The sequence below is a fragment of the Anolis sagrei genome, chromosome 4 (genome assembly GCF_037176765.1).
Source record: "Anolis sagrei isolate rAnoSag1 chromosome 4, rAnoSag1.mat, whole genome shotgun sequence".
Lineage (NCBI taxonomy): Eukaryota > Metazoa > Chordata > Lepidosauria > Squamata > Dactyloidae > Anolis > Anolis sagrei.
The window spans coordinates 63,403,652-63,418,767 of NC_090024.1; the positions used below are offsets into that span (position 1 = coordinate 63,403,652).

The following is a 15,116-nucleotide window of genomic DNA, read 5'->3' on the forward strand; positions in this document are numbered from 1 at the left end:
GTTAGGCTGTACCATTTTACTATGGGACCTCAAATCTAACTTTGAATACAAGATGTCAGGAACAATAGGGAATGACCATTGCCCTCCTTGTGAACTTTCTGAGCCATGAGCCATGTGGCTGGACAATCTTGAAAACCAGAAACCACAAAATCTGTTCTTGTTTTCTTAATTTGTGAAAGGTGGTGGGCGTGCGATGAAACGTGACATTTATGTGCTATGAAATGGCTCTGATATGTATAAATAACTTATCTTGTGAGCAGACTAACCCTGAAAAAGCTTGCACATGTAAAGTGTTTCAGACACAAAGCGTATGGATGTTGGACTCTCTTCACAGTTATCCATTGGATCTTTGTAAGTTTTTTTTATTTTTATTCATGTTGTTGAATTGTTATTTGTGCATGGTAAGCACTACTTCATCATAGAGTTAAATTTTGATGGGCAAAAAAAAATCTCTTCATTGTTATGGACTTTTTTGAGTTATATCCTTGGTATTCTGGCAGTTACTATTTCTTCCCTTTTGTGTGTTCTGGGATGGATGCTGATGACTGAGCAAAAAAAAATACTGCTAGCACACATTGGAATAGGTATCATCTTGAACTGATAATAGAAGAGAGGTGAAATTAATGTATGAGGAAATAATCTCAAACTCAGACTGTGTGATGTATCGCCTAATAATGTGTGTAGATCCCAGTAGGGTGGCCTTTTGCAGCTGACAGATGGTAATCTTGTTAGTGCCGATTGTGTTTAAGTGCAGGCCAAGTTCTTTAGGCACTGCACCCAGTGTGCCAATCACCACTGGGACCACTTTTACTGGCTTGTGCCAGAGTCTTGTGCCAGAGTATTTACAGTTCGATCTTTAAATCCTTGTATCGTGCCAGCATTTCCAGTTGTTTATCTTCAATCCTGCTGTTGCCTGGGACTGCAATATCGACGATACATACCTGATATCTGATACGCAGGTTGTATTTTCATTCACTGGACCAAATTTGCCACAAATACCCAATAAGCCCAAATTTGAATAGCAGTGGGGTTGAGGAGGGTTGATTTTGTCAATTTGGAGTTGTAGTTGCTGGGATTTATAGTTAACCTACAATCAAAGAGCATTCTGAACTCCGCCAATGATGGAATTGAACCAAACTTGGACACAGAACTCCCAACAGAAAATACAGGAAGAGTTTGGTGGGCATTGGTCTTGAATTTTGGAGTTGTAGTTCACCTGCATCCAGGGAGCACTCTGGACTCAAACAATGATAGATCTGGACCAAACTCGGCACAAATACTCAATATGCCCAAAAGTGAACATAGGTGGAGTTTGGGGAAAAGAGACTTGACATTTGGGAGTTGTAGTTGATGGGATTTATAGTTCACCTACAATCAAAGAGCATTCTGAACCCCACCAGTGACAGAATTGAGCCAAACTTCCCACACAGAACTCCCGTGACCAACAGAAATAGAGGTTGCTTACCTGTAACCGTATTTCTTCGAGTGTCCATCTGCGAAATTCACACCTATGGGTTTTCCTTTGCGCATGCGCAGAAATCCGGAACATTCTAAAGTTTAATGAAATTAAAAATGATTATTTGTGAGGCTCCGCCCCCCTCCCCGCCCCCTCGGTATATATGCCGCTGCATGCGGCTGAGGAGTAGTTCCCCAGCGCTAATCGCAGCTAGGTCTACAGGCATGACAGAGGGGAGGAAGGGCGGGTTGTGTGAATTTCGCAGATGGACACTCGAAGAAATACGGTTACAGGTAAGCAACCTCTATTTATTCTTCGTGTCCTCTGCGAAATCCACACCTATGGGTGAATAGCAAGCTACTGACCTGGAGGTGGGTCATGCCACGCAGGAAAAAAGGACAGCTCTGCCAAAAGCAGCGTCTTTCTTCGCCTGAATGTCCAACTTGTAGTGGGAGGCAAACGTGGATGGTGTAGACCACGTAGCTGCCCTGCAGATTTGATCCAGAGGGACTCCTCGAAGAAAGGCTTGAGATGTGGACACCGAGCGAGTCGAGTGCGCCACGATGTGAGAAGGAGGTTCCTTCTTTGCCAATTGGTAGGCTAGCCGGATCGTTGAAACAATCCAGGAGGCCAGTGCCTGTGAGGATACAGGATGGCCCAACATGTCTTTTCTGTATTTCAAAAATAGTTTAGGAGACTTCCTATAGGAGGAGGTCCTATGCAGGTAAAAGGAAAGAGCCCTCTTAACATCGAGGGAGTGTAACGCTACCTCCAACGGGGAGGATGGGTTGGGGAAAAAGGCCGGCAGGATAATATCCTGTGACATATGAAAATAAGAAACAACTTTGGGTAAAAACGTGACGTCAGTCCGAAGGACTACCTTGTCCTCGTGGAACCTGATATAAGGAGGGTCGGAGCGGAGGGCCGTCAATTCACTCGACCGTCTGGCCGACGTGATGGCCACAAGGAATGCTGTCTTCCAAGACAAATGGGAAATGTCACTAGAGGCCATAGGTTCAAAGGGAGGTTTTGATAACTGGGATAACACTAGCTCTAGGCTCCATTGAGGGGAAGGGAGGGAAGTAGGAGGGTGGACATTTTTGTAGCCCTTGAGAAACAATTGAATCAGGTGGTCTTGAAAAAGGGACGGCAAGCCGGATTTTTTACGATAGGAAGAGATTGCTGCTATGTAGCATTTGACTGAGGAAAGGGAGAAGTTTTTGTTGGAAAGGTGCATTAGGAAGTCTAGTACCACAGGAATTGGTGCTGATAAGGGAGTGAATCCCACTGCTTGTGTAAACTTCCCAAATGATGACCATTTATAATGATATGACTTCTTAGTGGTTGGTTTATGGGCGGCCAATAGCATTCGTGATACTTCCTCAGAGAGGTTCATTGTGGCCTGATCCTCCACGCCGTGAGGGACAGGGAGTGGAGATCTGGATGGAGGACTAGACCATTCTCCACTGAGAGAAGGTCTGGGGTCGGGTCGAGGCGGAGGAATTCTTTGTTGGAGATCTGGAGCAGGGGAGCAAACCAGTGTTGGCGTGGCCACCAGGGGGTGACCAGGATGCAGTCTGTGTTGTCCTGAATTATTTTGGCTATGACGGGGGATAGGAGAGGAAGTGGTGGGAAGAGGTAGAGTAGGCCTGGGGACCACTGGAACAGGAAGGCGTCCCCGAGACAACCTGGGGATGCGTGAGGGTGGAGCCTTGCGCAGTAGAGAGGGCAATGAGTGTTCACGGGGGATGCGAACAGGTCTATCCTGGGGATGCCCCACTTGCGGGTGAGAGTCTTGAAGTGTGTGTGATGTAGTTGCCACTCGTGATTGTTCTTTGAGGATCTGCTTAGAGAGTCCGCTAGTGTGTTGTCCTGGCCTGGTAGGTGGATAGCAGTGAGAAGGACATTCCTCCGAATGCACCATTCCCAAATCCGTGTTGATATGGCTAATAGTGTCTGAGAGCGGGTTCCCCCTTGCTTGTTGATATAATATTTGACAGCGGTGTTGTCTGTTACAATTTGGACTTTGCGGTTCGAGATGATGCGGACAAAGGCTCTGAGGGCCTTTTCTACTGCCATCATCTCGAGCGCGTTGATGTGGAATTGGCGGTCTTGGGGAGACCAATGGCCGCTCACTTTGAACCCTTTGAGGTGTGCTCCCCAACCTGAGTTGGAGGCATCGGTCGTGAGGGACATGGAGGGATGGGGTTGGATGAAGGACATCCCTGATTGAACATTGTACTGCTTTGTCCACCATGAGAGGGAGTGAAGGACGGGGTGTGGCGGATATAGAATGCGAGATTGAGGTTCCCGGAGGGGGTCGAAGGACTTGATGAACCAGCTTTGTAGCGGCCTCATCTTTAGACGGGCGAACGGGGTCACATTTGTGGTAGATGACATGTGGCCAAGGATAGATTGGATAGCCCAAGCCGAAGATCGCCGGGAGTGCTGGAGGGTTCGGATTGCTTGCTGAAGTTTGAGGAAGCGGTCCTCTGGGAGGAAGGCTTTCTGGAGAGTGGAGTCTATCACGGCTCCTATGAACTGGATTCGTTGTGTCGGGGTGAGATGGGATTTTTCCTGGTTTACAACCAGACCCAGGTCCTGCAAAAGAGACAAGGTGTAATGAATATCGTTCTGTAGTTGTGTTCTCGAAATAGAACAAAATAACCAGTCATCCAGGTACTGAAAAACTGTGATGCCTTGTTGGCGGAGATGTGCAGCTATGACAGACATGCATTTTGTGAACACTCTGGGTGCCGTGGACAAGCCGAATGCGAGAGAATTGAAGGAGAAGTGGTTGTCTTGCACCGCAAAGGTCAGGAACCTGCGGTGGGCCTCCCTAATTGAGATGTGGAAGTAGGCGTCTCGGAGGTCTACTGTCACCAACCACGATTGTGGTGGAATGAAAGGGAGTATGTTAGGAAGTGTAACCATGCGAAATTTGCGGGGTGTAATGAAAGTGTTGAGTCTGCGTAAATCCAGGATGGGGCGTAGACCCCCATCTCTTTTGTCTATCAGGAAATATCGAGAGAAAAAACAGCTGCTGGCATTCTGTGAAGGGCTAGGAGATATGGCGCCCTTTTGAAGGAGAGAGTGTACTTCCTCCCAGATCTCCTGGGAGGGTTGAGTGAGGAGGATCCTACCCACAGGTGGGTAAGAGTCGAATTCTATTGCGTATCCCCTTTCGACTATGTCCAGGACCCAGGCATCTGTAGTGATAGACTGCCATGCTGGAAGAAAGGGTTGTAGCCTGTTTAGGTATGTAAGTGGTTGTGTATGTATGGAGGGATGAGTGGTAATGGTTACTGGTGTGCTAAAAACGACGTTTGTTGTTGTTGGCAGGCCTGGTACCACGGTACTGACCTCTGAAGGGGAGCTGTGGCCGTCTTGGAGCTGTAGACTGGGCGTAGGATCTTTGACGTCCCCTGTAGAAGGAGGTATTGTAGGGTCTGTTGTAGTAGTGGGGGCGGTAGTAATATGAGCCCCACCGTTGCCGTTGGTGAGAATATGGTTGTTGGTCATATTTGAAGACCGTTTGTTTCATCTTATGAGAATGCTCAAGTTGTGAATCAGTTTCAGGATTGAAGAGTCCTGCCTCATCCATAGGAAGGTTTTCAATAAGGGTGCGTTGTGATTGGGAGAGGATTGCAGCCCTTAGCCAGGCGTGGCGACGAAGGGCCACTGAGCCTGCAATGAGTTTCCCTGAAGTGTCAGCTGTGTTTCTTGCAAGGTCTTTTTGCAAAGATGATAAAAGGAGGGCTTCTTGTTTAAGAGCCAGAGCCAGTGGTTGGTTGGCTGGAGGTAATAACTCTAAGTAAGGGGATATCTTGTTCCACAAATGGGTTTGGTACACACTCATGTATACTCCATAGTGAGCCATGCGTGCAAACAGGCATGCTGAGGAGTAAAATTTTTTGGCCATAGAGTCAAGTTTTCTTCCCTCTTTGTCAGAGGGGGAAGTCTGGTTTGTTTGTACAGGTTTTGGCTGAGCATCTGTTACAATGGAATTTGCTTTAGGCATTTTAGAAAGCCATGAAGCTGAGGACAGATCAATACGATATAAATTGTCTGCTCTTTTGGGAGTTGCCGGGACCATAGTCGGGGCAACTCCAGTATTTTTCAAGATTTTTAGTAAATAAGGTAAAGTGGGCAACACAGTGGAAGCTGGTTGTTGTTGTTCAGTAGAGGTGAAGCATGGGTCTGCCACAGTATCTGTGGGTTCAGGTGTGGCAAGATTCAAAGCTCTAGAGAGTCTTATGAAGAGGGCAGAAAATTTTTTAAACTCTTCTAAATTTTTAGGGGAAGGGTCAGAGTCTGGGATAGGATCATGGAGAAGCGGGGTGTCATCAGTGGATTCAAGCTCCACTGCTTCAGAGTCATGGTGAACTAGAGTGAGGGGGTCTTGAAAGGGTTGGGGAGGGTCCGGTTCCGTTTGATCTTCTGGAGGATGAGAGAGTGTAGCTGTTGGGGGTGCATGTGGAGGCTGTGGATAACTGAACTGCGGTGGATAATGGGCACTGTAGTCCTTGGGATGGTTAGGGGGGGGTGGATAGTAGAAGGGATATATTGGATAGGGAGGGGGAGGAGGGTAGAGATGGTAAGGGTAGTCCTGGGGACTATAAGGATGGTATTGTTGAGGAGGGTGAGATCTAGCCCTCTTGGGAGGGTGGGGGTTAGGAGAGGGCTGAGGGGAAGGAGAAGGAGAACGCTGGCGGCGGCGTGGGGCTTGCGCCGCAGAGGCTTGTTGTCCCGGGGGAGGAGTTTCCCTCGGAACCGGGGAATCTGGTGGGCTGAGGGAAGGAGGAGGTGAGGCTTGGGAGGGAGGGAGGGGCGGAGGAGAAAGCTCCGCTGTGGGCTGGGCTTGCAACTCGAGCTGAGGAGCCAGGAGCTCCAGGGGGGGAAGATAAGCAGGATCGTCCATGTGGAGCATGGCTGGGAGGGGCTCCTGGAGCTGGAGGACGGAACCGGGGAGATGAGGCATCGGTTCCAGCATAGGAGGACTCAAGGGCTGTTCGCCAGTGAGTTGCCGTCCCTTTTTCTGTTTGGTAGATTTTTCTTTCGTTTTTGCAGCCCTTGAGGCTTGCTTAGAGGGCTTGGATTTCTTTCTAGGCGGCTCCGCGGGGGAAGCGCTTGCCTGGCCCAAGTCCCGCCTGTCCCCAACGCGTGGGGAGGAAGGCTGGGGGGGCTCTTGAGCTGGGGAGGAATGGGAGGGGGCGGGAAGAGCCTGGGGAGCCAAGGCACGCTCGTAAAGCAGAGCCTTCAATCTGGCGTCTCTGCCTTTGCGGGCTCTAGTGGTAAAACTCAAACATATCTCGCAAGTCTGGAGATTGTGAGCCTCCCCCAAACAAAGTAAGCATTTAGAATGCTTATCGGCCTCAGGGAGGGTAGCTCCGCAGGCCGAGCAATTTTTGAAATAGGGAGAAGACATCTAGCCTGATTAGAGAGTCGTCAGCCAGTCCGGGTCAGGAATGGAGAAGGTGGAAGCCAGAAAAACAGTCCAAAGGTCGATATAGCCAGTAGATACAGAGAGAACGTTCCGAGATGCTGCCGGATTAGCGCGGAAAAAGGAACTACTCCTCAGCCGCATGCAGCGGCATATATACCGAGGGGGCGGGGAGGGGGGCGGAGCCTCACAAATAATCATTTTTAATTTCATTAAACTTTAGAATGTTCCGGATTTCTGCGCATGCGCAAAGGAAAACCCATAGGTGTGGATTTCGCAGAGGACACGAAGAATAAAATATTTTGTTTTCTGATTGTCTTTGGTGACCCTTCTGACACTATAAATCCCAGCAACTACAACTCCCAATTGACAAACTCAACCCCCCCCCCCCAACCCACCAGTATTCAAATTTGGTCATATCAGGTATTTGAGCTATCCAGTGAATAAGAATATAACCTGCATATCAGATATTTGCGTTACAATTCATAACAGTAGCAAAATTACAGTTATGAAGTAGCAATGAAAATGATTTTATGGCTGGGGGTCACCACAACATGATGAACTGTGTTAAGGGGTTGCAGCATTAGAAAGGTTGAGAAACACTGCTCTAGTGTGATAACACTGTCTAGCTACACTGTCATATATCCCAGGATCTGATCCCAGATTATCTAGCAGTGTAGACTCATATAATCCAGTTCAAAGAATATTGTTGTTGTTCATTCGTTCAGTCGCTTCCAACTCTTTGTAACCTGCTCACACCAGAGCTCCCTGTTGGCCGCCACCACCCCCAGCTCCTTCAAGGTCAATCTAGTCACTTCAAGGATACCATCCATCCATCTTGCCCTTGGTCGGCCCCTCTTCCTTTTTCTTTCAATTTTCCCCAGCATCATTGTCTTCTCTAAGCTTTCCTTTCTTCTCATGATGTGGCCAAAGTACTTCGTTCCTGTCCGAACGTATCTCCTTCTACGTCCTACCTCGGAGTTTAAGATCTTCTGGGGAGGCCCTGCTCTTGGCCCCACCTTTATCACAAGTGAGACTGGTGGGGACGAGGGACAGGGCCTTCTCGGTGGTGGCCCCTCGCTTGTGGAATGCACTCCCTGGGGAGATTAGGTTATCAACATCCCTCCTCTTCTTCAGAAGGAAGTTAAAAACCTGGATGTGGGACCAGGCCTTCGGGTAAGCTGGCAGTTGGACAAAAGACAATGACGACCAGAGTAGGAAAGGACAATGACGATGCTAAATGGATCGTGGATTTATGAATTGGTGAACATTGACCACAATATGATTTTATTGCTGTGACTGTCGTTATATTGTAATTTTGTATATTGTATTTTTGTGAATTGTCGGCCATCGAATTGTGCCTTTTGTAAGCCACCCTGAGTCCCCCCTAGGGGGTTGAGAAGGGCGGGGTAGAAGCACCCCAAATAAATAAATAAATAAATAAATTCATCTTGGCCTCTACTATCCTTCCCTCCAATGAGCAGTCAGGCTTTATTTCCTGAAGTATGGACTGGATGGATCTTCTGGTGGTCTAAGGCACTCTCAGAACTTCCCTCCATTCCTGCCTCCCTGGGTGAACTTTTTGTCTGCTCGGCTTCCAAAGAGCCACGCGACTCGGGGTGCCTTCGCTCTTTAAAAGGTGTCCCTGGAGAGGCCGGCGAGTGGCGCCGGGGGAGTGGCGAGGGGACACAAAAAAAAAAAGTCCCCGAGAGGTCAGGAGAGAGTTCGGCTGTCTTCCTCTTGGGGACTTGGTGGCAGGCAGGCAGGATTACCCACTTCCAGGATCGCGCTTCCTTCCCTTCGAGCTGCGGCTCGCTCGCTCTTGCTTGCGTGCTTGCTCTCTTTCTCTGCGGAGGGAAGGAGGGGGCCTTCCTGGGTCTGGCTTCCTCGGGGGTGTTTCGGCGAGAGGCTCAGCCCCAAGATCGGGCTTCGGGGCGCCCAGCGAAGGGTCTCTCCCTCTCTCTCCCCCTCTTTCCCCCTCCCCCTCCCTTTCCCTCTCTGCCAAAAGCCAAGCCCCCTCCAGGAAGCCATGCGCCCCCGGTGACAGACAATGGAGGTGACGGACTCGGGCGGCGTGGTGCTGACAGCCTACCATTCCTACGCTGCGGCTGCTTCCCGGCTGCCGGGCAAAGCGGAGCCGGACTTCGCTGGACCCAGCCGCTCGCCCCTCAGGTACAGTCACGCTTCGGAAGGCTTGGGGAGAGAGTTGCAAGGGCGCTGCTACCCTGCTGCCTCTCTCTCTTTGGGAGGAATTGCCCCTCTGCCCTGCCAGGGCTCGGTTCTTCGCCTCGGTGGGGGAAGTGGGGCCATTGTGTGCGCCCTTGGAGGCTCAGGGGTGGCTGCGTTGGGTGGCGTGGGCCCCCCTCCCGGGGCTCCCCTGAAAGTCCCCGGAGAGCGGCGGATCGGGTTTGTTGCTGCGCCGAGATTGGCCTCCAGATAAGCGGCGAGGAAGTAATGCGGGGAGCCAGGGGCGAGGGAGAAGGGCCAGGGCAGGAGAGAGAGGCAAAAGTCAACAGAAAGAGAGAGAGAGAGAGAGAGAGAGAAGGAAGGAAGGAAGGAAGGAAGGAAGGAAGGAAGGAAGGAAGGAAGGAAGGAAGGAAGGAAGGAAGGAAGGAAGGAAGGAAGGAAGGAAGGAAGGAAGGAAGGAAGGAAGGGGTGGGGGGAGAGAGAGAGAAGAAAAGAAAGAAAGAGAAAACTGATGCACTTTTGACTTTGAACTGCCATGGGTCAATGCTATGGGACCTTGGCAGTTGTAGTTTAGTGAGGCGCCAGCACTCTGGCAGAGAAGGCTGAAGAAGACTTTGTCAAATGACCACTCCCACCATTCTACTGCATTCACTCTACAGTGTCGATCAGGCATGGGCGAACTTTGGCCCTCCAGGTGTTTTGGACTTACACCATTCCTAACAGCCAGTAGGCTGGGTTGTGAGTTTTCCGGGCTGTGTGGCCGTGTTCCAGAAGCATTCTCTCCTGACGTTTCTCCTGCATCTTTTGGAGGGGGGGGGGAGAAAGGAAAGGAAGGAAAGAAAAAGAGAACTGATGCACTTTTGACTTTTAACTGCCATGGGGCAATGCTATAGGACCTTGGCAGTTGTAGTTTAGTGAGGCACTAGGCCAAAGAAGACCTTGTAAAATGACCACTTACACCATTCCTAATAGCCAATAGGCTGAATTGTTGTGAGTTTTCCGGGCTGTGTGACCATGTTCCAGAAGCATTCTCTTCTGACGTTTCGCTTGCATCTATGGCAGGCATCCTCAGAGGTTGTGAGGGAGGCACAAGACTACGGGGGAGGGGGACAAGGATGGAAGGAAAGAGAACAGATGCACTTTTGACTTTAAACTACCATGGGTCAATGCTATGGGGCTTTGGCAGTGGTAGTTTAGTGAGGCACCAGGACTCTGGCAGAGAATGCTGAAGAAGACCTTGTCAAATGACCACTCCCACCATTCCACTGCATTCATTCTACAGTGTAGATCAGGCATGTGCAAACTTTGGCCCTCCAGGTGTTTTGGACTTACACCATTCCTAACAGCCAGTAGGCTGGGTTATTAGCTATATAAAAAAGAAAAAGAAAAAAATGCCTTTAAATCTCTCCTCCTTCTGCTTCACCCTTGGAATGCGATATACATGTATATACTTTGCGGATTTTCACTTTTCACAGGTGGTCCTGGAACATAACACCCATGATAAGTGAGGGAACACTGTATATTAGTCTACACCAGCATTACTCAACCTGGGAGTCGTGACCCCTAGGGTGGGGTCGCAAGGGGGTGTCGGAGGGGTGGCCCAAAACCACCAGAAAACATAGAATTTTTGGGTTGCTGTGTGTTTTCTGGGCTGTATGGGCATGTTACAGAAGCATTCTCTCCTGACGTTTCTCCTGCATCTGTGGCAGGCATCCTCAGAGGTTGTGAGGTTTGTTGGAAACTAGAAAAACTGAGTTTATATATCTGTGAAATAATGTCCAGGGTGGGAGAAAGAACTCTTGTCTGTTGGAGGTAGGTGTGAATGTTGCAATTGGCCACCTCAATTAGCATTTAATGGCCTAGCAGTTTCAAGGTCTGGCTTAGAATCATAGAGCTGGAAGAAACCTCATGGGCCATCCAGTCCAACCTTCTTCCAAGAAGCAGGAAAATTGCATTCAAAGCACCCCCAACAGATGGCCATCCAACCTCTATTTAAAAGCTTCCAAAGAAGGAGCCTCCAGCACACTCCGGGGCAGAGGGTTCCACTGCTGAACAGTTCTCACAGTCAGGAAGTTCTTCCTAATGTTCAGATGGAATCTCCTTTCTTGAAGTTTGAAGCCATTGTTCCACATTCTAGTCTCCAGGGCAGCAGAAAACAAGCTTCCTCCCTCCCTATGACTTCTTCTCACATACTTATCATGTCTCCTCTCAGCCTTCTCTTCTTCAGGCTAAATATGCCCAGCTCTTTAAGCTGCTCCTCATAGGGCCTGTTCTCCAGACTCTTGATCATTTTAGTCCTCTGGGCACATTCCCACTTGTTAACATCTCCCTTCAATGGTAGTGCTTCTTACTGCTTGGGGGAATCCTTTGTTGGGAGGTGATTAGCTGGCTCTGATTATTTACTGTCTGGAATTCTCCTGTTTTGGGTGTTGTTCTTTATTTACCATTATGATTTTAGAGTTTTTTAAATACTGGTAGCCAGATTTTGTTCATGTTCAAGGTTTCTTTCTGTTGAAATTGTCCACGTGCTTGTCGTTTTCAGTGGCTGCTCTGTGTAGTCTGACATGGTAGTTGTTAGAGTGGTCCATCTAGTAGGCTGTCAGGAATTGTGGGAGTTGAAGTCCAAAACACCTGGAGGGCCAATGTTTGGCTATGCCTGGTGGAAATGTGCCGAGAGAGAAATAGACTACATCAGGCATGGACAAACTTTCGCCTTCCAAGTGTTTTGGACTGGACTACATCCACACTGTAGAATGAAAACAGTTTGACACCAACTGAACTGTCCTGGCACAAGGAAATGGGATTCTGGGATTTGAATTCCTAACAGCTGGTAGGCTGTTAGGGATTGTAGGAGTTGAAGTTCAAAACACCTGGAGGGCCAAAGTTTGCTCATGCCTGGTCTACACTGTAGAATTAGTGCAATTTGATACTCAATGCTAAGGAAACCTTAGGAGTTATAGTTTACAAGGTGTTTGGGCTTCTCTTCCAAAGAGTGTTGATGCCTCACCAAACTAAAATTCCCAGGATTCATTAGCATTGAGCTGTGGCCATTAAAGTGGTGTCAAAACTCCATTACTTCAACGTAGAAGATGCACCCAATGTCTAGCTAAAAGTTAAGTCATGTTGGGTGAATTCAGAATGATTGTCTGGGGAAATGTATACAGAACAGTTGCTCAAGTGACTTTTCCCCCGTTTCAACAATGGGATTACTGATCAAAACAGACATACTGATTTAGTACTCGCATAGTATATTTGTATAATTTGGAATGCTCCTAGAACAGGAACAAATAATTGCCACAGCAAATGGAGAATGCAAAATATTTGTTGCACTATAAAATTGTTAATGCTTTGTGGTTGTGTGTCTTCAAGTCTTCTGACTTACGGTTATCCTAAAGCAGTGGTTCCCAACCTTTTTTGACCAGGGAACACTCTCCAACATTAGTACCAAAGGGGTACGAATCAGTTTTTGGTCAACTTTAGATTTGGTTTGATTATTTGGGGTGCTGATTCAGAAAATTGCATTGGATAGACCACATCAACTCTAGTTTCTGATACAGAACATATGCCATCCAGTGGTCACCATCTGTTCACCCACAGAAAACCATATTTAATAAGCTTCGGCACTATAAGAGGTTTTTGTGAGGCCAGTCGCTCCTGTTGCAACAGTGTCATAACTGTGAGGCCGCTGACCATATTTTAGTTCTTTCGGACCACTAGTAGTCCACGGACCACAGGATGGGAACCACTGTCCTAAAGCAACTCTATCGCAGGGGATATGGGACTTGCCAAGTTGATTCAGTGGGTTTCCATGACCAAGCAGAGAATTAAATCCACATCTCCAGAATCTTAGTCCATTGCTTAAATAATTACACCATGGTGGCTCAAACTTACAAGAAGTAATTTGTAAAAGGTTTCATCTAACTAGCAGCATTTTTCCCCTGAGGCAGGAATTTCACAACATTATTGTACATCTTGGAGACATTCCTTACATTTGTCCCAGATAAATTTGCTGATAAAGGAAATTGTTTCAGTAATATCTTCCCAGGCAACACCTTTGGTCTTGGTGAAGCTGACCTTTCTTCTAAATAAGAAGCTGATTTTAGCTGACTTCTGCAATTAAGAGTGTTATTTGTGACAGTTTTACTTGTGTATAACGTTGGGGGATTTTCAGCTACCCAAGAAATGAGAAGTTTTCTTCCTTTGTTTTTTTAAAATACATTGAAGGCGGATATTAAAACCACAGAAGATAGAAACCCAAACACGTATTTAACTTCCTAATATGTGAAAGAAATGCAGTTGTTAACCTGATGGATTTCTATAGCTTTACTCTAGATTTTAAAAGGACCAGTATGTTATTTGTGAGAGCCAGCATGATGCAGTGGTTTGAATTATGATTCTGGATACTAAGATTCAATTCACCAATTAACTATTCAAACCCATTGGGCAAGTTACACACTCTCAGCCTCAGAAAACCATGGAATAGTTTTACCATAAGTTGGAAATGACTTGAAGGCACACAATAATAAGAACAAGTAGATGCTTTATGGCAACCATATTATAGTCAAGCCACTAAGTGTCAGCTGTCATTCTCTGTCAGGCAGTGCATGGACATAACAAAATGCAAAATCAACCAATGGACAGGATAATTTCAAATGTTTCCCTGGACTTTCAAAATGTCCTTTGGCACATTATGTCTATTTTGTGCTGGGAGGAGGGCAAGACAGACAGCAGTTGAGAGTGCTCTGGAGGGCTCTCATCTACCGTGTGCCTTCTTCGAGTTGTCCTCCCGACACAAAGATGGGGCTGCTCGCACTGTCCTTATGCCAGGAGTAGGTTGAGACACATGGTGGCTGATAGTACTCCAGAGGGCTTTCAGATGCTACATGCCTTCCTCCTCCATCTCTTTGGCATAAGGATGCAGCGGCGTCTTTCTGCGAAGAGGACAAGGAAAATGAGAAGAGCCTGAGTTAAGCACACAGGGGGCCACATCCAAGCCCTGGGCCTTAGTTTGCCCATGCCTGATCTCAGAGGTGGCCCTAGGTAATTTTCAACAGTAAGCAAACAGTATTTTGCCCCCCGCCCCCAACCAATCACTGATATATATTTTCTGTTCGTTGTGGGAGTTCTGTGTGCCATATTTGGTTAAATTCCATCATTGGTGGAGTTCAGAATGCTCTTTGATTGTAGGTGAACTATACATCCCAGTAACTAAACCCGCATATGTCAAGGTCTATTTTCCTTCAAGAGCGCCTCAAGAGCGCCCCTGGGCAAAATCAACTATACTGCAAATGCTTACTTTGCGTAATGGGTTGAGCCGCCCCTGCCTGATCTAGATCTATCATATAAAGACCCTATAGAGCAGGGAAAATTCCAGCCCAAATACATTACAGAGGATAGTGTAGCCAAAATACTCTTCAGTTTTGTCAATGAACTGCTGAACAGGTGTGACCCTTGCCCTCTTTGCTGTATGCTGACACACAGGTATTCTAGTTATTTGTCAACAAAATCAAAGAGTCTAGGTTTTTCCTATGGTGATTTGTATTTCTTTAGTTTGCATGGGCAAACTTTGGTCATTCAGATGTTTTGACTTCAACTCCCACAATTCCTAATAGCTGGTAAGATGGCTGGGATTTCTGCGAGTTGAAGTCCAAAACACCTAGAGGGCCGAAGTTTATCCATGCCTGATTTAAACAAGACACACAAACCTGTTTCATTAGCGATAGTCTATGCAATGATCCAGGATTGTTTACTGACAACGGCTATGTCTTTGTGTGATATGTGATGTTATTTTCTGTGATGTGTTTAGTAATGTTTAATGTTTTATCAGAGGAGGATCAATTTTGATGTTTTATACTGTGTTTTTGTCTATGGCATTGAATTGTTGCCAACACTGTGGACTGCCCTGAGTCCTCTTCGGGGTTGAGAACGGCCGTATACAAATATCACAAACAAACAAAGAAACAAACAGTGCTCTTTGTAACATAATTAAAGGTGGTAGAAAAGTGTTTCTTAAGATATGTGATGTTAGGA

General features: G+C 47.4%; 1 protein-coding gene across 2 annotated transcripts in view; it reads left to right on the top strand.

Moving 5' to 3' along the window:
* Nucleotides 1-280: 280 nt before the first annotated feature.
* ARHGAP28 (Rho GTPase activating protein 28) overlaps nucleotides 281-15,116 on the top strand; it is a 105,496-nt gene continuing 90,660 nt past the window's right edge. Inside the window, exon 1 of one of the 2 annotated variants that reach the window (XM_067467463.1) lies at nucleotides 281-351. In XM_067467463.1, the coding sequence (XP_067323564.1) occupies nucleotides 311-351 (41 nt within the window). In that variant the 5' untranslated portion in view covers nucleotides 281-310. Of the gene's footprint in view, nucleotides 352-8,598; nucleotides 9,072-15,116 lie in introns of those variants that run through there. The other variant, XM_060775072.2, reaches the window with a different exon arrangement.